General features: G+C 37.7%; 1 protein-coding gene across 4 annotated transcripts in view; it reads left to right on the top strand.

Annotated features, from left to right (window-relative positions):
• LOC149821234 (uncharacterized) overlaps positions 1 to 26,041 on the top strand; it is a 97,269-nt gene that overhangs the window by 61,465 nt on the left and 9,763 nt on the right. For all 4 annotated transcript variants that reach the window (XM_089983632.1, XM_089983634.1, XM_089983630.1 and 1 more), the window contains exon 2: positions 2,383 to 2,634. In XM_089983632.1, coding sequence (XP_089839758.1) covers positions 2,383 to 2,634 — 252 coding nt within the window. The remainder of the gene's footprint in view (positions 1 to 2,382; positions 2,635 to 26,041) is intronic.

Here is a 26,041-nt window from a genome sequence, read left to right as displayed (position 1 = left end):
CTTCTTGGCAAACTTTTGGTTATGTCACCCTAAGTTTGAGGGGGTGCTAAATAATGTAACATAATTTAATATGTAATCTCATAGTTTTAGTTTACTTTTAAGTTTAGTTAGGATTAAGTTAGTTTATTTAACTAGGTTAGGTTTTTTTTTCTTTTTTAGTTTATTTTTGGACTTATTTGGCTTTATGCTTTTTTTATCAAAGTCAAAAAGCATAAAGTAGAGAGAGTTGTTGGACTCCCAACAGTTCTATTTAGAGCCATTGGGAGCCCAACACTCCCTCATTCCCTCTCTCCCTTGTATTATAAATATGGGGTGTTACCCCCTTTTAACTTACACTTTTGTAAAGCCCTCTTTTGGGACCCAAGATATTGAAGTTGATATTTTTTTTACGTGTGTGCATTTGTATCCGTGCCTTTGTGCACTTGTGAGAGTTCTCCTTTTATGGCTTTGTGCACACTTTGTGTTTCTTTTCACAACTATTTGGTCTCATATGAAAAGAGGAACCTGAGTTAAGAATCCAAAGAGATTTACCAGGATCGGAGAAGCCAAAGGAAGAGACCGCAACTTCAGTGGATGAAGATGCTCCTTTGAGTAGAGGTTGAAGTGCCTCCACTAATTGTATTAAGGATATGTTTCCAATAGATGGTTCACTCGATTGCTGTGAAGGTCCAATAGAGACAATCTTTTTCTCATAAGGTTTCTTCAATTTATGACAATATGTTTTTACATGTATCGGTTCACGGCAATAGTAGCAAGTAACTTTCTTTCTTTCATGCTCATTATTTTGCTTCTCATCATTTGGTCTTCTATAGTGTGGGGGTTTGTAGGTACGAATATAGTTTTTCAGTCTAGATACGGCTAAAATCGAGTCATCATCACTCTTAGAAATTATCTTTTTAAGCATAATTTTTCCCATACTTAATTCTTCTATTGTGTCTTCTATCGAAGGGACTTTTTCTCGATGAATAGGAGCAGATTTGATGGATTCAAACTCCGATCTCAATCCATTAATAAATTGGAAAAAGTGTTTCATATCTATTTGATTTTGACAGAGTTCTATGTCTTTTAGACAATGTCACTTTGGTTTAAGAGGATCTAACTCTTCTTATAATTCAGACAAACTATATAGTATTCTCTAATGCTTTTGTCTCCTTGAATCATATTATGTAAGTTGCATACATGTGCAATATTTTTAAGAGAGTACATTCTCTTAAGATAATCCCATGCAATTCGAATTTAGCAAGACTTGAACACTTGTTTATGTCGACGCTACTAATGAGCCAAGACATAATCTTGGCATGGCCGATTTTTCATTCCTTCTACTTTTTCTCATAAGTAGTTATAGCCTTATTTTTCTCAACCTCCGTAAGAGGTACTTCTTTCTCACTTTCTACTTTGGTAAGGATTAGTTTGGGTTCTGGATTGGTCTCATCCACTAATCCTCACAACCCTTTTCCCCATATAAGGTGCTTTATAATTGAAACCTATGTTACATAGTTTGAATCATTGAGTTTGATGGGTTTTATGGTGACATTATCATTGTCATCTATTTTTACAAGGGTAAAAAGAAGAGAATAGAGAAAAATGAGAGAAAAGAACGGGAGTAACGGTGGTAGTCACGAGCACTCTACCATCGAACAAATGCCACCAATCACGAGCACTTCGAATAGAAATTGCAAGAGAGCTTCAACACTTTCAAATTTGGAGTGACACACTTCCCAATGTTCCGAAAACAATTTCGGCTTGATCACCACACTCTGATACCATGTAAGAAAATGAGTTCCTTCAAAGATGTTCACTAAGTCACCAACAATGGACACTCAAAGAGTTCCACCAAAATACTGAAATGAACACAGAAAGAACCACAAAAGGGTTCACTCACAAATACTCACTAAATAGGTTCAAGAACAAAAGATAAAAAATAGTGATTTTATTGATTGTAATCCACACTTAAGTTGTACGTAGAGTGGGGCTATGCCCCATATTTATACACAAAGGAGAAGGCACAAGGAGAGTCATTGGGGTCCCAACGACTCTATTGTATTGAGTCTATTGACTAGTCAACATGTTGACTAGTTCAATACAAACTAAAAATAAAAAATCTAAAACTAGACTAACCCTAGTTACTAACTTAGTTACACACACACTTATATATATATATATATATATACATTTTTAACAAGATTGCACTTTATTTTGTCCACTTCTCTTCAGGCAGAAGTTTGACTTTTCCTTTCCGGTTATTATATATGTAGAACAACAATTTTGTATTTAGGGGCCTTTTCAATTCTTGTTTCAAATTTCATTCTACGAGGTCAGGATTTTTTTCCTCTTTTTCATCATATTGGTAGTTTCTGATTTTTCTCTTATCATTTATTTCAGGCCCTTGTTAAGCGGATTGATCGATATGGAAAGCTTTCTGCTCATGAGGGTTGTGTAAATACTGTACATTTCAATCCTACTGGAGATCTTCTTGTTTCAGGTTCTGATGACAAACAGATTATATTTTGGAACTGGGCACAAAAGATTAAAAAGTTTTCATACGATGCTGGCCATGAAGATAATGTCCTTCAGGCCCGAGTCATGCCTTTCACCAATGATAGTAGCATAATAACTTCTGCTGCTGACGGGCAGGTCATTAAAGGGCTGAGTTCTCATTCTTCTGTTCTTTGTTTCTTTTTCTTTTCTCCCTTTTTCCTGGTTTGAGAATATTGTATCTTTCATTATGCATATGAAAAATATTTTGTTTATTAAATACTTCTGATTGCATGCTATGCATATAAGCTCTTTCAGTTAATGTTTCATTGCATTTGCCATTTGTTGTACTGATGTTTGAGTGTTCAGCTAAGGTTATTGGTCAAATCTCACTGGGAGTCTTTGCAATCTTAAGACACACCATTCTGTTATTTCTCTTGTTTTTAATTTGTTCCTTTAAAGAAAAGAATCCTCTGACTTTGATGGATTGTGTTCCTCTTTAGAAATAATAAAAGACGAGTTAGGAAAGTGAGATAGCTCCAAAAGTACGAAGTAGGTGCACCAGGAGCATCCTGTCATGGTTATAATATATATATATATATAATATTTATATTTATATATGTAGTATGTAAGTTAAAATCAAGAGAAATATATATATCATGACTATGCATCCTATCATGGATGTAAAGAAGATGAAGAAGAACAAAGCACTTGGGCCAGACGATATACCTATTTAATTCTGGATGTCAATGGGTAATATTGGAATAACATGGTTAACTAAATTGTTTAGGAAAAATGCCAAAAGAGTGGAGATTGAGTATGTTGATTCCTATATATAAGAATAAATGTGATATTCAAAATTGTTCTCACTATAGGGGTATTAAATTTATGAGCTACATTATGAAACTGTGGGAGAGGATAATGGAGCAATGTTTGAGAAGAAAATCAAGTTGGCTTTACGCCAGGTAAGTCAACGATAGAAGTTATTTTCTTATTAACACAATTGATAGAAAGATTCAGACAGAATGAAAGAAATTTGCATATGGTTGTCATAGATTTAGATAAAGCTTATGATAGTCCCAAGGAATTTAATCTGGTGAGTGTTAAGGAAGTGATGCAACTTTTCGTGAAAGTATTTTAAAAGGGATTTTTCATTAAAACTCATTTGTGCAAATCGTGCATCAAATCTTAAATTTCTGGTTCACACTAGTGTTGAAGTCCGTGAACAGAGGAACGTGTTTTAAAAGGTTTTTTTACCCCACACAAATGCAATTTTTATTGCCCTTAAATGAAAAGTAAATAAAATGTGCTACCCTCTGCAGAGGGCTTAAAAAGGAATTATTACAACCCAACGTAAACTAAATGTCCCTGTGGCCCTAAAAATAAAAATAAGAAAAAAATAAAAATTTGTAGGGTCTTCTTCTCTTGTGATCTAGCCACTCTTTTTCGCTTGGGTGCTATTGTGGAATCAAGGGCCAAGGGTCCCTTTTTCAATGGGCAGGTCCCTGAGGGAATTACTGGAGATCCCTTTGCACAAGAAGCCTTACCTGCAGAACACAAAAACAAAATACAAAACAAAGGCAGGGAACTATTTTTAAAAACAAATGTTAGTTATAACAAGAAACAAACTCAACTAAATCTAACAAACTAACTACAATGTAACAAACTAGAAGATTCTAATTAACTACAAAACAAATTAAAACAAACTCTAACTAACTGAATATCAAACAAATCAAAACAAGTCTAGACTAACTAGTTATGAAATACTGATTTAACAGCTAACTAAGAAAAATATTAAAACAAATTACTAACCAATAATGTAAAGCAATAAAATAAGGTAAAGTTTGATCTACACTAGACCAAAATTAATTAAAAGTAACACATGTTTAACTAACTATCAATATAATATTGAATTACTCGGCTAACTAGTTACCTCTGAAAACAATACGATCTAATTTACTTACAATGTATGCCTAACTAATTAATGAAATCTAAAAAAAAATTGAGACTAGCATCAATCACGCTGAACTGCGTGACTGACGTTAGTACCCAAAAAACAATGTCACAACGCAAAATGTTGTACCAGCCCGTGCCTAATATGCGGGATTAACGTGAATAATCAGAAATCTGCACGATCAAGAGATCACTACAGTCTGCATTATCAATCTGCTTAGATTGGTGGCAGGCTGTAGCTTGTGACACACAAGTCACGCACGCACGGTTTGATGTTCACGTTAAGATGCAGAAAGAAAAAAAGGTAGACTGCGTGATCAGAAAATCATGCAGGTCATTTTCTAGCTGCAACCCAATAAAAACCTTGTGAACAGGCAAGTTCACGCACGCTGCTACACGCTCACGTCCACACAGGTCTGCGTGATAAAAGAAATCACGCCGATCGATTTTGCTGTTGACGTTTTCACGCTATGCGTGATCTAATAAAAACAAAAAATCTCAAAGACAATGAAACACCCGACAAATAACGATCTACTCCTTTGCTATTGCAGAAAATTAAATTTTAATCTACACTAAATAAAGCAATCAAGCAGAAAACGATTTACACTAGATGCTATATTAAACTAAAAACTCTTTTATATATCTAATGAATCTGAAATAAATCTAACCTAAATGCTAGTCAAATAACGAGATGGGGAAGAAGAAGCAAACCTTGCATCCGCTTCCGATGGAGGGGTTGAGAAGAAGAAGTGGTTGTTCCCATGGTTGAACGCACACTCCGACAACGTGGTAAAAAGCACCGGCGATAGCAACGATCAGAAGTAGGATGAAAATCGATGAGGAAGAAAGGAAGAGACAGGGAAGAACCGATGACGTGTTTAGAGTCTTTACATGCCATCACAGAAGAACGACTTTTTCCTTTACTTTTCTAAAAATTGCAACCATTTATGCTTTATTCTCTGAAAATCAAGTACACACGCCATTGCTTATTTATCTTTATATGTTTTCTACACAGTTTTCCAAAATTATTTCTAAGCAGTGAACTTTGTCATTATGCTCTTGCTTTTCTTTCTTTTTTTTTCAATGTTCAATTTTCAACAATTTTTCTTTTTTCAGTTGAGCACTATATCAAATTTTCAGGCTTTCATGACCCATGTAACGAGCTTTGGGTCAGTGACTCCCAGGTCAGACGACCTTAGGGCACCAGATACAAAGTATCCCTCAGACTTAATTACTTGAGTCACTAGACCTGCTATTTTTATAGTTTTACGTATAGCTCTCTTCTTGTCATGTGCAATACTAAAAAATGTGCAGACCACTCTTTTCTCAACCAAGACCGCCGGAGTCATCGGATCGCCGATCCGGTGAATCCTCCTCTCTTTCTCCATTTCATGCAATTGTGTGTTCTCAATTTTTTTTCTTTTGTTTCTTTTATTTTTCTGAATTTCTTTCTGTAATTTGCTGCAGTTAATTGTTTTTGCTCAGTTCTTTTTAATTGAAAATAAAAAATTTAAAAAAAAGAATTCGATTGGCGCTTTTGGGAATTGACGCAAGTTCAATTGGAGCCGCCGATCAGTTTTTCTCAAGTAGATCTAGTTTGATTTCTTAATTTTAGCATTGCTTTTGTTCTTTTTCTATTAGATCAGATCAAATCAATTGATCTGTATTTAATCTGAATTTTATTTTATGTTTTGGCGAATTTAAAAAAAATAAAGAAAGAAGAGGATCGATCCATGCTCAATTGACACTTGTCCAATTGGAGTCGTCGGTCGATCTATTCTAAAGAATAGTTTTAATTTCTGTAATTTCTTTCTTGTTTTGTTAAATTGCATTCTCTAATTAGTTGGCATAGTAATTAGTCTTTCTTGTTGGAATTCCGATTCATTCGCATCTTTGATTCGCAAAATCGGATCAAAGTGTGAAAATCGGCATTACCGATTTTCTGTTTAGCATAATTTCTGTCTGATTTTGTTTTGTGCATAAGTAGAGTTTTCGGATACATTTTTCTGAATCCGTAAACTGTATCGGATTCTTGAACGAATCTATTTCCAATCTGGAAAATTTCATCAAGATCTAATTCAGTTTGACAGACTGTTGCAGCATTTTTCGGCGATCTGTCCAGAAAACTCGTTTAGCATAGTTTAGTTTAAGTTCTGTTTGCTTTCGTATTTTTGCTGCCTTTTGTTTTTAGTATATCTGGAGCTTCCGAGTTTCAAATTTGAATCCGTAAAGTGGTTTGGAATCCTGGATGAGTCTAGTTGCTTCTGGCACATTTTCGTTCAGTTTCGATTCATTTTGACAGACTGACGCAATCAGATACGAGAAGTTGTCAGAAAATTTCTGCGTAGTTTTCTGTTTCTGCAATTTCTTATTCATTTAATTGTTTCGGGAGTTTCGCACAGAATTTTTCAGTTTCGTAAATTGGATTCGGTTTCTAATCGTGTTGGGATTTTTCCTGCAAATTTTCAGCAGGAACCGAATTCAAATGCTATACTGTTCTGCTATTTTTCCGAAACTTGTTCTGACAGGTATTTCTGAAATTGCGCAGGACAAATTTACATTTTCGTGTGCTAACCCCATTTAGCGTAGTACTTTGCATTTTGTGTTTTTGTGTTCGCCTTTTGCAGGTGGTCGCCATAGACGGATTGCATAGCACTTAAGTGGATTTGGATTCCCGTGCAAGAGCAAAAGCGGATTCTCCAATTTTTATTTTCTTTTTCATTTTTTTATTAATTAAGGCTTTAGGCCACATTTAAAGGTTGTATTTAATTTCCTTTCAGCTCGCTTGGGTTGTAATAGGTTTTTATGCGTTTACTTGTTAAATTTTTAGTTACGTTTAATTTTCTTTTAAGGCAATAAAGTTCTATTGCGTGGAATACAAAGTTCTTCAAACTGTTCCCTGAGTTTGACCCGGATCTCACCCTAGTGTGAGTCGGTTTTTATTATTTGGTGTTCGGCTTTCACAAACTATTTATAAAAAAAATATCTTTAAAATACATTTCATAAAATAGTACACCACTAACCACGGTTCAATGTCATGGCGGGAGACGGAAGCCACCTCAAATGCTCGTATGTTTGCCCGAAAGATGAGTTAGATCTCCAAGGATTCAAGTTCATGATGGATCCCTATGTGCTGCCCATGAAGGGGGGGGGAATATGGTCCTTTGAATGAGTTGGTTGTGGACCGCAAAAAAGTTATTTATGTAGTCGTTGATAGGCTCATTAAATTCTCCCATTTTATGGCCTTACCCGGAAGAACTCCACACAAACTGTAGTTAAGACTTTCAACCAAAATATCAGCAAACTCTATGGAATGCCAAAATCCGTAGTGTCACCATGAATCGCTTTTTACCAGCCATTTTTGGAAGGAGTATTTCAATCTCTTAGGGACCAAAATGAAATTTAGTACAACCTACCACCCCCAAATCGATGGTCATTCTGAGGTTGTAAACCGAACTGTAGAAACCTACCTATGGTGCTTTACCCAAGAAAGACCAAAAACTTGGACCGACTACCTCCCATGGGTCGAATGGTCCTACAACACCCCACACCATTCCTCCGTTAGGATGACCCTTTATGAAGCCTTCAAACCCCACCCAAAACCGTAGCCTATGAAGGAGGGTCAGTCAAGTCCATTGAGGTTGATCGGCAATTGAAGCAAAGGGATGAAATCTTGCGAGACTTTAAAGAAAATTTGGCTATGACACAAAATCGGATGAAACAAATTTATGACAAGAATAGTATAGACCAGGAGTTCTAACTAGGAGATTGGATATGGCTCGAGCAAAGATCCAAAGGAAAAGCACATATTGAGGGGAGCAACCACAAGCTTTCTCGGGTTGTACAAAGTGATGGAACATATCTGACTGGCTGCATACAAACTCCGGCTACCTCCCACCGCCCAAGTTCACCTCGTGTTCCATGTGTCAAAGTTGAAGACACATCAGGGAGACCTCAAGATACCAATCGAAGGGTTAAGAAGCACTTTGTGCAACCACACCAAAAGTCATTGACCCCAAGATACCAATACAGGTTAACCCGAAAGGTGCATGTCAACAATCGAAGGGTTAAGAAGCACTTTGTGCAATGGAGTGATGATGGAAAACTAACATGGGAGTTCGACTACACCCTCTTGAAGTAGGCTATGACACAGGCTCCTGTTTTGACACTGTCGGATTTTACGAAGACCTTCGTAGTTGAGACCAATGCCTTCAGAGTAGGCGTAGGGTTGTTCTCACGTAGGAGGAACATCCTTTAACCTTTTTCAGTAAGGTCATCGCAGAGGGTAAGCGGGGTTTGTCCACGTATGTGAAGTTCATGGTCGTCCTCCTAGCCGTGGACAAGTGGCACCCCCCTACTTGATTAATAGACACTTTGTAGTGAGGACAGACCACTAGAGTCTGAAGTACATACTTGAGCTGCAAGTGAGTACCCCTACGTAGCAGAAGTGGATCTCGAAGCTTCTCGATTCAGTACTGCAAGGGCACCAACAACCAGGTGGCCGATGCCCTCTCTCGGCGAGGCAATGAGGACGAGTTGATGTGCTTCAATATGACCCAGGTGACATTTTCATTCTTGGATGACCTACAATAGGCCTATGCGGTACACGATTTCCTCTCAGTTGTCAGATCATAGAATTCGAGAGGAGAGGCTCCCTAGCTAAAGATCAGGGGAATTTGGTGATGCACCATAGGCAGATTATGGTTCCTCTCGAATCCAATCTCACGAGGCTCCTCATCGACCAGTACCATGCCACTTCATTTGCTGGTCATAAGGGAGTCCAGCGAATTTATCAATGTTTGAGTAGTGAGTTTGCTTGGAGAAGCATGAAGAAGCAGATGCGACAGATCGTGACCCAGTGTGATGTTTGACATCGGGTCAAGTATGAGGCTGCATCTCCATTGGACTTTTGTAGCCCCTACTAGTTTCAAACCATGTATGGGAGGATATTGTTAAAATGTATCTCTCTTTATGTAAATATTTACATATATATATAAAGAGAGATACATATACATATATACATGATGTATATATGTATATGTATCTATCTTTATATATATGTAAATATATATGTTTCCTTTTTTTCTTGTAAAACCCGCAAGGGTATTTTAGTCATTTCTCTTTCTTTTGCGCATATTCATAATTATGAATATGTTGTAATTCTTTTTGTATTTTTACTTTTCTTCCTTTTCTTCCTTTTCTTTTTTCTTTTCACTTTTTATGTCTTTATTTTTTGTTGACTCAAAGTCAACTTGGAGGGGGCTCAACACTAGCTGTTGAGCCTCTCCAACGGTTAGAATTCTAACCGTTGGAGGGGCTCCAACAGCTAGTGGAGCCCCTCCAAGGCTCCTTTTCCTCTTATAAATAGGGGAGTTCCCCCTTTGTAAAATGCACTTCTTGGAGCTTTTGTTCTCCATTCTTCTCAATAAAATTCTTTATATTTTGTATGCCTTTGTGCATTTGAGTTTCTTTATTGTACCTTCATGTACATTTGTTCTAAGTGTTCTTGTGCATTTGTGCACATTGGTGGTGTGCTTATCGCACACTTTATCTCTTTTTTGAGATATTTTCACATGGTATAAAAGAAGATCATGCTTTTTTCTCTCTTCGTTGGAGTACCTCGTAAAGCATGCCATTAAGTTGTGGTGGTTGGAGTGAAGACTCGGCTCTTCATTCTATATTTTAGAAGCTTCCTACATCAAGAAGGGACTCATTTCGCATTGTGGTACGCATTTATTTCTCTTTGTATCCTCTCTAATGAGCGAAAAGGATTCTCACTTCTCTCTTGGCTTCAAATTAAATGGAACGAATTATCATGTATGGGCCGGGAATATGGAGGCCCATATAAAAGGAAAGGGTCTTTGGGGATATGTTTAAGGAACTATTCCCGAACCCGAACCAAAAATTACTATCCTTGAGAGAGGGGAGATCAAGGTTCTTGAGGGAGAAGAAAGAGAAAAGGCTTTTGAAGATTACAATAAGAAGCATGAAGAGTGGGAAATGAAAAATTACAAAATACTCTCATGGTTCTTCTCTTCGGTTGAGACCAAAATTAATGCCAACATTCTAAAGTTCAAAAAGGCATATCAAGTATGGGAATATCTTGAAAGAATGTATACTTCAAGAGATTTGTCCCATAAATACTATCTCCAAAAGAAGGCTTTAACCCTTCAACAAGGAGAAATGTCCGTTAGAGAGTATTTCGCCGAGTTATCCACTATTTGGGATGAGCTTGCCCTCCAAGAACCTAAATGGAGTGGTGAGGCTATTGAATTGAGGGCCAAACAATTAGAAGATGATCATTTCTTTAACTTTTTAAATGGGCTTAGACCCGAGTTTGAACAAACTAGATCCTCTCTCTTATTTTCTTTCTCTTCTCCTCCATTGGAAGATGTGCTTACCAAATTAAGTGGAGAAGAAACTAGATTGGGAATGAATAAAACCAATCTAAGTGTGTTGGCCGTTCCCTCTAAAGATGAGGATGAGGGTGCTTATGTCGTCTCAAGACCGGGGAATAATGTTAAAACCTATAAACCCCCTCATTTTAACAAAAATCAAGGAGGAAGAGAAAATGGTGGGCATTATGGAAGAAGAGATTATAGTAAGATCATATGCCATTTTTGCAAAGAATCGGGTCACATCAAACCGGTATGCCCTAAATGGAAGAAGATGGTGGCTATGTCTACTACTTTCCAATCAACCAAGGAGGAAGGTCCTTCAACTTCCAACCATGCTACTTTGTCTCTCAATCAAATCATGGAAGCTCTTCAACCACTCCTCAAGGGATCCGTTTCCGGAGCCGCCATGACCACCTTCTCTCCTCCCGGTAAGACTCTTTGGCTCTTAGACTCGGGTGCATCCTTTCATATGACTCCAAATGTTTTTTGTCACTTTCTAAATACTCAAAAAATTTGTCACCCTCTTTTGTCTCCACCGCGGATGGGGCTTCTCTTGAAATAAAAGGAATTGGTGATTTTGAAAGACAAGGTTTTTCTATTCTTAAAGTTAGATTTATACCAAAATTAAATTTAAATTTGTTTTCCGTCTCTCAACTATCGGATCATGGGTGTGATATCAAATTCTCATCAAATAAATGTTGGATACAGGATCGCCGGTCGGGGAAGTTGATTGGGGAAGGCTCTAGGAAGGGAGATCTTTATCTTATGAAATTTCTTCAAATTCCAAAAACCTCTTTTTGTAATATTGCCCAACATAAAGATGTAAATGTTTGGCATAAACGCCTTGGGCATCCAAATATTGTCAAGCTTTCTTATTTACATTTTGCTAAAACTTTATGTAAAGACAATTTCAATTGTAATGATTGTATTCTTGGTAAAATGAGAAGCTTACCTTTTGGACAAAGAACTATGTTTTCAACTAAACCTTTCGAAATTGTGCATTCGGATGTTTGGGGACCGGCACCCGTTGTGTCTAAGGGAGGTTTTTCGTATTATGTTATTTATGTGGATGATTTCTCAAGGTATAGTTGGATATACTTCCTCAAACATAAACATTAAGGTTTTTTACATGATAATACAAAATCAATTCAATAGTAAATTACAAATTCTTAGAACCGATTCCGGGGGAGAATATCTCTCAAATGATTTCAAAAGTTATATTGAAAATAATGGGATTGTTCATCAAAGGTCTTGCCCCAAAACTCCTCAACAAAATGGGTTGGCCGTACGAAAACATAGACACATAATTGAAACTACAAGAACTTTGCTCATTTCTCAAAAAATTCCAAAAAGATTTTGGGCCGAAGCGGCTCTTGCATCGGTTTATCTCATAAACCGATTTCCATCCAAAAACTTGAATCAAATATCTCCATATGAAATCTTGTATAAAAAAGAACCCGATTACAATAGGTTAAGAATTTTTTGTTGTAAATGTTTTGTTCTCACCGATAAGAATGATAAATTATCTCCCAAAGCTATTCCTTGTGCGTTTTTGGGATATTCGGAAACCCAAAAAGGTTTTAGGTGTTATGATGTCAAAAATGATAAACTATATGTTTCAAGAAATGTAACCTTTTTAGAAAACATAAGTGGTTTTGAAGAACACAAAACTCATGAAGATAATGCTGATTACTCTTTTTTGTTTGAACTATTATCTAGAAATGAAGCTTTTTTAGCGATGATGAATTAAATGAGAATGAGGATATAAGTGAAAGTATTCCTCAAACCATTCATGATGAAGAAGAAATGATAAATGAACCAATTACCTATACACATAGAGATAAAAGCACTTTTAGAAGTGCAATAGAGAAATATAGTGACCATAGTAAATCTTCCAACAACTCTCGAAGAACTGAAAGATCTAGGAAAAATCCTTCTAGATTTATATCCTATGAGTCTTTTTCTCCAAAGCATAGGGCATGTCTTAGTGCCATTCACTCATATCAAGAACCTAGAAATTTTAAAGAAGCTAAGGAAATGATAGAGTGGAGGGATGCCATGGACAACGAACTTAGAGCCCTCAACAAAGCCAAAACGTGGGTTTTTCAATGTCTTCCAGAAGGAAAGAAGCTAAGGAAATGATAGAGTGGAGGGATGCCATGGACAACGAACTTAGAGCCCTCAACAAAGCCAAAACGTGGGTTTTTCAATGTCTTCCAGAAGGAAAGAAAACAATAGGATGTATTTACCAAATGTATGTTAAAAATGTCTTTCTAAATGGGGACCTTAATGAAGAAGTCTACATGGATGCTTCTTCTGGTATGAACGTACCAAAGGGGAAAGTCCTTCGTTTGCAAAAAGCGCTTTATGGTTTAAAACAAGCCCCTAAGGCTTGGTATGATCGATTTAATGATGTGATGGTTCAAAATGGTTTTACCTCATGTTACACCGACACTGCTCTGTTTGTTAAAAAGTCTGATGCAGGAATTGTGATTTTACTGTTGTATGTTGATGATATGTTGATAACAGGTAGTGACATAAAGGGCATCAGAAACATTAAAACACTTTAAAAGAAAGGTTTGAAATGTCAGACCTGGGGTATCTGACTTACTTTCTTGGTATCGAGGTAGCCTACTCTCATAGAGGCTATTTTTTGTCTCAAACTAAACTTGCTTGTGAGATTCTTGACAGATCAGGTATTACTGATGATAAAATTTGTGAGACCCCTGAAATTGTGGGATCAAAAATGAAGATCGATGATGGGAAACCTTTGGAGGATCCTACCCCCTACCGGCAACTTGTGGGATCTCTAATGTATCTTAGCATCACAAGGCCGGACATCTCTCATGCCGTGCATACTGCAAGCCAATTTCAGCATGCTCTTACATCCGTTCATATGAGTGTCATTCTTCGAGTTGTCAGATACATAAAAGGAACTTTAAACAAGGGAGTTTTCCTTTCCTCATCTTCTGAGTTAAATTTAATTGCATATACTGACTCTGATTGGGGAGGTGACCCAAATAATCGTCACTCCACTACAGGCTTTTGCATTTTTTTAGGTGAATTCCTGATCTCATGGAGATGTAAGAAACAACAGAAGGTGTCTCTATCATCCACCAAAGCAGAATATCGAGTCATGGCTTCTACAACTATAGAGATTGTCTGGATTCATCAGTTGCTGCAAGACATGGGAATTCCAATTCAAGAACCCACAAAGTTGTGTTGTGATAATAAGAGTGCAATCTATATTGCTAAGAATCACACGTTTCATGAGCGGACAAAGCATATTGAGATGGACTGTGATTATGTCCGAGAGGCATATCTACAAAAAGTCATTGATCTTCCTTATGTGACTTCAGAATATCAGTTGGCAGATTTCTTCACTAAGGCGCTTTACTCTCCAAGATTCAACTTTCTCCTTAGCAAACTTTCAGTCATTGTGCCCTAAGTTTGAGGGAGGGTATTAAAATGTATCTCTCTTTATGTAAATATTTACATATATATATAAAGAGAGATACATATACATATATACATGATGTATATATGTATATATATATGTTTCCTTTTTTTCTTGTAAAACCCGCAAGGGTATTTTAGTCATTTCTCTTCCTTTTGCGCATATTCATAATTATGAATATGTTGTAATTCTTTTTGTATTTTTACTTTTCTTCCTTTTCTTTTTTCTTTTCACTTTTTATGTCTTTATTTTTTGTTGACTCAAAGTCAACTTAGAGGGGCTCAACACTAGCTGTTGAGCCTCTCCAACGATTAGAATTCTAACCGTTGGAGGGGCTCCAACAGCTAGTGGAGCCCCTCCAAGGCTCCTTTTCCTCTTATAAATAGGGGAGTTCCCCCTTTGTAAAATGCACTTCTTGGAGCTTTTGTTCTCCATTCTTCTCAATAAAATTCTTTATATTTTGTATGCCTTTGTGCATTTGAGTTTCTTTATTGTACCTTCGTGTACATTTGCTCTAAGTGTTCTTGTGCATTTGTGCACATTGGTGGTGTGCTTATCGCACACTTTATCTCTTTTTTAAGATATTTTCACAGATATCTCGATGGACTTCATAGACGGATTGACCTCTGTGCAGGAAAAATCGATTGTAATGGTGGTAGTGGATCGATGGTCCAAATACAACCACTTCATAGTCGTGACTCACCCCTACACTGCCAAGTTCGTCGTTGAGATGTTCGTACTAGAGGTGTTCAGCTTGCACGGGATTTCCCGTACCATTGTCAGTGACAGAGATTTGGTGTTCATCAGCACCTTTTGGGTAGAGTTCTTCCATGTGCAAGGGATGAAGCTAACCATGAGTACTGTGTACCATACCTAGATAGACAGAACAAATGCTTAGAGGATTGTCTCTGTGCCTTCGTTGGGAATAGACCCAAGGCGTCGGTGAGATTCCTTCCTTGGGCCAAGTGGTCGTATAACATAGCTTATCACTCCACCACATAGACAACTTCATTCTAGGCAGGGTCAGCCTCCCCCAACCATAGTTGAGTATGTTGGTGGAGCCGCATGGCCAAATGCGATGGAGTCTGCCTTGCTTGTGAGAGACCACCTTCTGCGGTTGTTGCAACTGAACATGGCAACTGCACAAGAGAAAATAAAGCGCGCCTATGATAAGAAGCATAAGCTACGACAGTTTTAGGTGGGCGACCTTGTGCTTCTCAGATTGTTGCCTCATTGTCAGGGCACGGTTCGCCGAGTGTCCCTGCACAAGTTGCCCCCCCGCTTCTATGGGTCATTCCCCATTCTGAATTAGCATTGTGGCTTATCGCCTAGATTTGTCGACATGAACCCAAGTGCACCTCGTGTTCCACATCTCTCGCCTTAAGCCGTATAAGGGTGAGCCACACCCTTCAGGCATCCGATCTTGCCCGATCTCTCAATTACCTCGCCTGGGAAAGAGGAGGTGGAGGCAGTTGCTTGGATCGAAAGTGGAGTGGATGAGGAGACTTGGGAAGATGAAGACCAGTCGGCGGCCCAATACCCGGACTACCCACTTTGAGGACAAGGCGTGTTTGAGAGGGGTGGATTGTCACAAACCCTTCCTTGATCCTGGTTCGACCCAGCTAGATCCACCCCAGTGTTGGATCTGCTTCAGATAGGATCTAACCCGCGTAGGCTGCTCAACTCCAAATCCACTCTGGTGGGTTGCCCTCCTTAGACTCCCACTTGGCTTTGGACTCTCCCATATGGGGTGCCCTCCGGTCCCTCGTTTTCTCACATAGATTAGGAGTGTGATTTTTTCTCATTTACCCCTAGTGTAGCTTATAAATATGTAGCTTAGCTTATTGTTTCCTTAATGAATTTTTAAGAGTTTTTCTCTTAAGAGTTCGTTCTTGGTTCTGGATTGTGCTTGCTCTTGAGGGACGAATTGCTTTCCCTCCCCCATTTGTTTGCCATCCACCATCGCCGGTTTGTCGGGACAAATTGCTCTCCCTTTTAGTCGTGCCTCCGCCACTGCCTCCCACCTTGTTTCCCGTATCCACACAGTGAGACTCTCTCTCTCCTTGCTATTTTTCCCCTTGGCCGAATCACTCCTGGGACTTGCCCAAAGCCCGCACCGCCTCCCTGCCCTTCTTGGCTTCCCTAGTTGTGTCCCCTACCCGACACGCCATTTCCTCCCTTCATCACCGTGGTCGTGTCCCCTCCTTTGGGACATGCCCTGCTGTATGCCGCCCCAGGCACCTTCTCTGACTGTGTCCCTGCCTTGAGACTGTAAAAATATCTTCAACAAGATACTTTAGTCGATAACGCAATAACCTTGAGAATAAATGTGTGAACATACACACCCAAGAACACTTGTGCACAACAAGCACTACACACCGAATCACAAATGTGCAAATGCACTCATAAGATTCATAAACAACTAAAGAGGTTGGGCTACAATCCCAAATCCCTTCAAGAAATACAAGAGGAGCTGCCCATATTTATAGGGCTTGAGAAGACCTTGGAGGGGGGCTCCACATAGTCGTTGGAGCCCTCCAACGGTCACATTTGTGACCGTTGGAGGGGCTCCAACGACTAGTGTGTTGGGCCCCTCCCAAGGAAGTACAAAGCATTTAAAAAAGAAAAAGAAGTAAAGAAAAAGAAAAAAAAGGAAAATACAAAAACATATTCTCGAAAAAGAATGTGTAAAATTCCTAAACTACCCTTAATAGGAATATATATATTTTATATATATAATTGGTAAATACATATACATATATTATATATATATATGTATATGTATTACCTTATATATATAAAATATATATACGAAATTACAAGTTTGATTACATAATTTAACACCCCCCCTCAAACTTAAGGCAAGATGACCGATAGTTTGCCAAGAAGGAAGTTGAACCGCGGAGCGCACAAGGCTTTAGTGAAGAAATCTGCCAACTGATATTCGGACGTGACATAAGGGAGATCAATAACTCCTCGGAGATATGCTTCACGAACATAGTGACAGTCTATTTCGATGTGTTTAGTCCGCTCATGAAAGGTGTGATTCTTTGCAATGTAGATTGCACTCTTGTTGTCGCAGCACAGCTTGGTGTGTCCTTCAATTGTGATCCCCATGTCTTCTAGCAGTTGGTGAATCCAAACAATCTCCATGGTAGTAGTTGCCATGGCACGATATTCAGCTTCAGTTGAGGAGAGCGACACCTTTTGTTGCTTCTTGCATCTCCACGAAATTAGTGAGTCTCCTAAGAACACACAAAAACCAGTGGTGGAGTGACGGTTATTTGGGTCACCTCCCCAATCTGAGTCAGTATAAGCAATCAATTTTAAGTCAGAAGAAAAGGACAAAAAAACTCCCTTATTTAGAGTACCCTTTATGTATCTTACGACTCGTAAGATGGCACTCATGTGAACGGATGTAGGCGCATGCTGAAACTGACTTGCAATATGGACTGCATGGGATATATATGGTCTGGTAATACTCAGATACATCAGAGATCCTACAAGCTGTCTGTAGGGTGGAGGATCCAAAAGGGGAACCCCATCATCAATTTTCATCTTTGCTCCTACTACCGCAGGAGTTTCACAAAGCTTCTCATCTGTAATACCTGACCTGTCAATGATCTCAGAAGCAAGCTTAGTTTGAGATAAAAAATATCCTCTAAAAGAGTATGCTACTTCAATTTCCAAAAAATAAGTTAGAAAACCCAAGTCAGACATTTCAAATTTATCTTTTAAGATAGATTTTATACTCTTAACCCCGTTAGAGTCACTCCCAGTGATGAGCATGTCATCAACATACAGAAGTAAAATTACAATCCCTGCATTGGATTTTCTAACAAATAGAGCAGTGACAGTAAAACAAGAGGAAAAACCATTCTCAATCATAACAGAGTTAAATCTATCATACCAAGCCTTGGGGGCTTGTTTTAGGCCATAGAGTTTTTTCTGAAGATGAAACACCTTTCCCTTAGGAGTCTCCATTCCAGGAGGAGCATCCATGTAAACTTCTTTGCTTAAATCGCCATTTAAAAAGGCATTTTTCACATCCATTTGATAGATGTTTCATTTGTTGATAGAGGCAACGGTTATAAGACATCGAACAGTGACCATACGAGCTACAGGAGCAAAAGTTTTTTCATAGTCAATACCATATTCTTGACTATATTCTTTTGCAACCAAGCGAGCTTTATACCTTTCAAGGGATCCATCACTTTTAGTTTTTACTTTGAAAACCCATCTACACCCTATTGTTTTCTTGCCTTTAGGAAGATTTTGAAATTCCCAAGTTTTGGCTCTTCTCAGAGCCTCAAGTTCATTGTCCATGGCATTAATCCATTCAGGGCACTTTCGTGCTTCTTCAAAATTTCTAGGTTCTATATAGGAGTGAATGGCACTAAGACAGACTCTATATCTTGGTGAAAAGGAGTCATAGGAAATGAACCTAGAAGGAGGCCTTCTACTTCTTTCGGTTCTACGTGGGATCACTTCATTTTGAGGGGCACTGGGACTGGCATCATTATATCTGTCAAGAGCACTCCTAAAGTTGTTTTGATCTCTATGAGTATAGGTGATAGGGTTTCTAGGCAATTCTTCATGTTGATGTGACGAAGGAGGCACGGAGATGTTTTTCTCGGTTTCAAATTCATTTGAGTTACTTTGATCTGACTCATTATCACTAGTATCATCGTCTTTATTCAGTAAATCAAATAAAAAGGAGTAATCCATATTTTCATTATGCGGGTCACAACGTTCGAATCCACTAATATTTTCCAAAAAACTCACAATTCTGGAAACATATAATTTATCACTTTTGATATCATAACAACGAAACCCCTTTGGGGTTTTAGAATAGCCAAGAAAGGCACAAGGAATGGCTTTAGGAGAAAGTTTGTCATTCTTATCAGTAAGAACAAAACATTTACACCCAAAGACCCTGAACCTGCTATAATCAGGTTCCTTATCGTACAGTTTTTCAAAGGGAGAAACTTTGTTTAAATTTTTTGATGGGAGTCTGTTTATGAGATAGACAGAAGTAAGGGCTGCCTCAGCCCAGAGATTTTTTGGAATGTTTTGAGAAATGAGTAAAGTCCTAGTTGTTTCAATGATGTGCCTGTGCTTTCGTTCGGCTAACCCATTTTGTTGAGGGGTTTTTGGACAGGATTTTTGGTGAAGAATACCAAAGTTTTCAAGATAACTTTTAAATTCATTTGAAAGGTATTCTCCTCCAGAGTCAGACCTAAAGATTTTCAAACATCCATCGAATTGATTTGAAATCATCATGTGAAATTTTTTAAAAGTTGAGAAAACTTCATGTTTATGTTTAAGAAAATAAATCCAACAAAACCTAGTGTAGTCATCCACAAAGATCACATAATATGAAAATCCTCCTTTTGACATTACCGGAGCTGGTCCCCATACATCGGAATGGACAATTTCAAATGGTTTTGTCGTAAACATGGATCTTTGGGGAAAAGGCAAACATTTCATTTTCCCAAGAATGCATTCATTACACAAAAAGTCACTTTTACAAAGATGTTTAACAAAAGGCAAATAGGAGATTTTAACAATATTGGGATGACCCAATCTCTTATGCCATACATGAATATCTTTGTTTTGGACGACGTTGCAAAATTGACTCTTGGGAACTTGAAGAAAATCTACGTAGTAGAGGTCTCCTCTTCTAGAGCCTTCCCCAATCAATCTCCCGGACTGGCGATCCTGTATCCAACATTTATTAGAAGAAAATTTTATATCGCAACCATGGTCCGAGAGTTGGGAAACGGAAATAAGATTTAGGTTAAGGTTTGGGATAAAACGAATTTTTGGAACAAAGAAGTCTTGTTTTTCAAAATTACCTATTCCTTTAATCTTCCGTTCGCGGTTGATACAAAGGATGGAAAAGAATTTTTAGAAAAATTTGAAAGAGAGCAATAGCTAGGGGTCATGTGAAAGGATGCCCCGGAATCTAAAAGCCAAGATGTCTTACCGGGGGAAGAGGATGACATAGCAGCTCCGGAAGTACCTCCCTTGAGAAGAGGTTGTAGTGCTTCTACGATTTATTGAAGAGAAAAAGACTCACTTGATGAAGAGGGTTGTTCTTCAACTTGGGATGCCATAGCCGTTGCAATCAATTTCTTCCATTTAGGACACATAGGTTTGATATGTCCGGGTTCTTTACAATAGTAGCAATTTACTTTGCTATAGTCTCTTTTGCCATACCGATCATTTCCTCCTTGACCTTGATTCTTGAAATAAGGAGGTCTATAGGTCTTCATGTTATTTCCCGGTCTTGACACCGCATTAACCATTTCACCATCTTCTTGAGTAGAGGAAGTAACAAGAATGCTAGGATTATTTTTGCAAATCCCCATGCGGGTTTCTTCACCACTTAGCTTGGTGATAACATCTTCAAGTGAGGGGGATGTGAAAGCGGAGAGAAGAGAGGACCGAACTTGTTCAAATTCGGGTCTAAGGCCATTTAAAAAATTGAAGAACCGGTCTTCCTCAAGTTGTTTGTGCCTTAATTCGATTGCCTTTCCACTCCATTTAGGTTCAAGAATTGCGAGCTCGTCCCAAATGGAGGATAATTCGGCAAAGTATTCCCGAATGGTCATGTCATTTTGTTGGAGTGTCAACGCCCTCTTTTGGAGAAAGTACTTGTGGGATAGATCTCTTGAGGTGTACATTTTCTCAAGATATACCCAAGCTTCGGAAGCCTTTTTAAATTTGATGATATTGGCGTTTATCTTGGTTTCAACGGAAGAGAAAATCCAAGATAAGATCTTGAAGTTCTTCATTTCCCAATCATCATGTTTTTTAGAATACTCTTCAAGGGCCTTTTGTCTTTCATCCCCTTCAAGGATTTTAATATCCTTTCCTTCAATAACGGTAATTTTGGATTCCGGTTCCGGTATGGATCCATGAATGTAACCCCAAAGCCCCTTTCCTTTAATATGGGCTTCCATATTACCGGCCCAAACATGATAGTTTGAGCCATTAAGCTTAAACCCAAGAGAGAAATGGGAGTCTTTTTCGCCCATTAGAGAGAAAAGAAGACAAGGAATAATACGTACCTCAATTATTTTTCGCGTCTTCCTTGACAAGAGAAGCTCCTAAAATATTGCTCGAAGAAGGTGATCTTCTTTGTTTTCAAAAAACTTGAAGGCACGCTTTTCGAGGAATGCAAGAGAAGGCGAATCGCAATTCTTCTTCTTCAACGAGGCTCTGATACCATGTAAAAATATCTTCAACAAGATACTTTAGTCGATAACGCAATAACCTTGAGAATAAATGTGTGAACATACACACCCAAGAACACTTGTGCACAACAAGCACAACACACCGAATCACAAATGTGCAAATGCACTCATAAGATTCATAAAAAACTAAAGAGGTTGGGCTACAATCCCAAATCCCTTCAAGAAATACAAGAGGAGCAGCCCATATTTATAGGGCTTGAGAAGACCTTGGAGGGGAGGCTCCACATAGTCGTTGGAGCCCTCCAACGGTCACATTTGTGACCGTTGGAGGGGCTCCAACGACTAGTGTGTTGGGCCCCTCCCAAGGAAGTACAAAGCATTTAAAAAAGAAAAAGAAGTAAAGAAAAAGAAAAAAAAGGAAAATACAAAAACATTCTCGAAAAAGAATATGTGTAAAATTCCTAAACTACTCTTAATAGGAATATATATATTTTATATATATAATTGGTAAATACATATACATATATTATATATATGTATATGTATTACCTTATATATATAAAATATATATACGAAATTACAAGTTTGATTACATAATTTAACAGAGACATGACCCTGTTAAAATGTAAATTGTAATATATATATATATAATATTATTATATTTTCTTTTTCTAATTTTCTTTATTTTCTTTTTTAGCATCTAGTTCAATAGAAACTAGATATTTGATCTAGTCAAGTTCCTGTTGGAACTTGACTCTGCAAATAGCTGTTGGACTGTAGTCCAACAACTATAATAAATGTTGTTGGACTGGAGTCCAACAGCTATAATAAGAGACATTGGACTAGAGTCCAACGTCTCTTTTGGAGAGCTCAAAATGATCTCTCCTCTCTCTTCCACTTTTTTGTATATATAGGGGTGAACCCCTTCAATGTAAATGACTATGCTTCTTAAGCATTTTGTTCATGAATAAAGTATTATTTACTTTTCAAGTGTTCTTTCTTTTATACCCTTTCAAGGGTCATGCTTGTAGTGTCTCCAATAGACACTTGTTTGTGAGTTATTCGTGCATTTGTTGAAGACCACCATTTCATTACATGGTATCAGAGCTGCGAAATCCTTAGATCTTGAAGTGCTTCCACCTTGATTTCCATGCCACATTTATAAAAGGTGTTTCATCACCTTGTTCTTGGCTCAAGAAGATTTGTTTGAAGAAAGGCGAACTTGTGCTACAAAAAATTTTGGTTTTGTATCATCTCTTATTCCCTTGTCTACTCTTTTTCTTTTCTTTTTATTTTTCTCTCTTACCCTTGTAAAAGATGGATGACAATGATAAGATCACCATCATTCCTATGAAGCTAAATGATACTAACTATGTAATGTGGGCTTCGATTATGAAGCACCACATTTGGGGAAAAGGTTTATGGGGTAGAGTGGATGGTTTCGATTTGGAACCTAAACTATCTCTTACCAAGAAAGAGGGTGATAAAGAGGTTCCTCTAATGGAAGAAGAGAAGAGTAAGGCGTTAGCCACTTATGAAAAGAAATGGAAAGAGTGGAGGATAGGGCATGCAAAAATTATGTCATGGCTCATCAATAGCATAGACATTAAAAAATGCTCTAGTCTAGCTAAGTTTGAGCATGCCGATAAGGCTTGGGAATACCTCAAAAACATATATTCCCTTAAAGATATTGCACATGTATGCAATTTACAAGACAAAGTTTGGACAATGACTCAAAAAGATAAAACTATTCGAGAATATTATAATGAGTTGTCCGAACTTTGGGAAGAGTTGGCTCTTCTTGAGCCCAAATGACATTGTGCCAAAGATATTGAGCTTCACCAAAAGCAACTCGATATGGAACATTTCTATCAATTTGTGAATGGTCTAAGGCCGGAGTTTGAATACACCAAATCAGCCCTTTTACATCATGGGAAAATTCCTTCTATTGTTGATACTATAGAAGAGCTCACTATGGAGGAAAATAGACTTAGAAAAAGTACTCCAAAAGTTGATGATGACTTAGTTTTAGCTCTATCTAGACCGGGGAATCATACTCATACTTACAAGACGCCTCATTTTGGAAGGCAAAACGACGACTTTGATAAAAGAAAAGTTATTTGTCATCATTGTCATGAATCAGAGCACTATAGGCCTCAATGTCCAAAGTTAAAAAGAAGTGAAGAAAAAAGAGTTGCATCTGTTGAATCCGAGTCAAAAGATCAAGATGCACCTGTGTCTATGGCTCAACTAATGGAAATCCTTCAACCTCTTCTCAAAGGGGTATCCTCCTCAACCGAAGTCTCAACTGAAGCGGCAGTTGCATCTTTCTCTGGTCCAGGTAACTTTCCTTGGCTTTTAGATTCTGGTGCTTCTTTTCACATGACCCCAAATGTTAATAGTCTATCCGAATGTCTTAAAAATAACTCAAGTGTGTCAAAGGTTTTTACAGTCGATGGCACATCTCTTGAAGTAAAAGGAATAGGATGTTTTGAAAATCTTCAAAAATCCAATTTTTTTTTATCTCAGAAGTTAGATATATCCCTAAACTTAATTTGAATATATTATCTGCTTCGCAAATATCTGATTATGGATGTAATATCTCCTTCTCTTCTCATGGTTGTTGGGTACATGATCGCCAATCAGGGAAGCTGATTGGGGAAGGTCATAGAGAAGGAGGACTCTATTACATGGACTTTTTGGAATTACCCAAGAATGCATTTTGTTATAATATTCAGAAATTAGAATTGGATTTATGGCACAAAAGACTTGGCCATCCTCATATGTCTAAAATTCAATATTTTCCAAGTTTGGAAAAATTTTGTAATTCTGAAATTTTTTCTTGTAAAGACTGCATTCTTGGCAAAATGAAAATGTTACCATTTCTTAGTAGAACTTTTGTTTCCTCACGACCACTTGAGTTAATACATTCGGATGTTTGGGGCCCTGCACTAGTTATTTCCAAAGGTGATTATACATATTATGTCGTTTTTGTTGATGACTTTTCTAGACATACTTGGATTTATTTTCTTAAACATAAATCTGATGTCTTTGCTAACTTCCAAATATTTCATAAAATGGTTAAAAATAAGTTTCAAAATGATATTTTTGTTTTTCGCACTGATTCAGGGGGAGAGTTTATGTCCAACGAATTCAAAGACTATCTCAATTTACATAGTATTACACATCAAAGATCATGTTCACACACTCCACAGCAGAATGGCCTAGCCGAACGCAAACATCAGCACATTATGGAAACTACTAGGACATTGCTAATTGCAAATCAAGTTCCAAAAAGTTTTTGGGCTGAAGCGGTCCTAACTGTCACCTACCTCATTAATAGGATGTCATCTTCCTCATTAAAGAATACAACTCCAATAGAAAAGCTTGTTAATTTAACTCCAGATTATTCTAGATTAAGTCTTTGGATGCAAATGTTTTGTTTTCACCAACAGAAATGACAAACTCTCTTCTCGTGCAATCCCATGTGCCTTTTTAGGATATACTGATAATCAAAAAGGCTACAGGTGTTCCGATTTTCAAAATGACAAATTATATGTGTCAAGAAATGTATCTTTTTTGGAAAAAGAAAGCTTCTTTGAATTTGAAAAATCCAAGGATGTCACTGAATACTCGTTTTTAATTGATCCAACTTCAAAATCCAATGAATGTGATGTTGGATGTGACCTTGACAATGATCAAAGTCCTATTGTTGTTGAAAATGATGACAATGAAGAGCAAATCCATAGGGATGTTAGTCTACAATATTCAAGACGTAGAGAGCAAAATCTTCCATGTGCATTACAAAAATACTCTGAAGTCTCACCTAGAAGAACGTCTAGAATCTCTAGACCTCCAGAAAATTTTGTGTCTTATGAATCTTTTTCACCCACGTATAGGGCCGCCATTACATTAATACAATCATATGTTGAACCATCATCCTATTCTCAAGCCAAAAATCATATAGAATGGATAGAAGCCATGAAAATAGAATTGGATGCACTAGAAAAACCCATTACTTGGACGATCCAAGATATGCCTTCAGGTAAGAAACCTATAGGCTGTAGGTGGGTATACAAAGTCAAAACCAAAAGTAATGGGACCCTGGAAGGATATAAGGCCCGTTTAGTAGCAAAAGGATATGCTCAAGAGTATGACATCAATTATGAAGAAACATTTGCTCCTGTGGCCCGTATGACCACTGTTAGAACTTTAATAGCCTTGGCCTCCATTATAACATGACCTATCTTTTAATTAGATGTCAAAAATGCTTTCCTGAATGAGAATCTCGTTGAAGAAGTATACATGGAAGCCCCACCTGGTATTAGTATCCCTAAGGGTAAAACTCTTCGTCTAGAAAAAGTTCTTTATGGTCTTAAACAGGCTCCAAAAGCCTGGTATGATCGATTTAGTCATGTTATGCTTGATATTGGTTTTCAACCTTGTTTAACTGACACTGCTTTGTTTGTTAAGAAATCTGATGCAGGTATCATTATTCTTCTTCTCTATGTGGACGATATGATCATCACCGAAGGCGACAAACAGGGAGTTGCAAA

The sequence above is a fragment of the Nuphar pumila genome, chromosome 12 (genome assembly GCF_984573655.1).
Source record: "Nuphar pumila chromosome 12, dmNupPumi1.hap1.1, whole genome shotgun sequence".
NCBI classification, from domain to species: Eukaryota; Viridiplantae; Streptophyta; class Magnoliopsida; order Nymphaeales; family Nymphaeaceae; genus Nuphar; species Nuphar pumila.
This window is presented reverse-complemented; position numbering and strand designations above follow the sequence as displayed.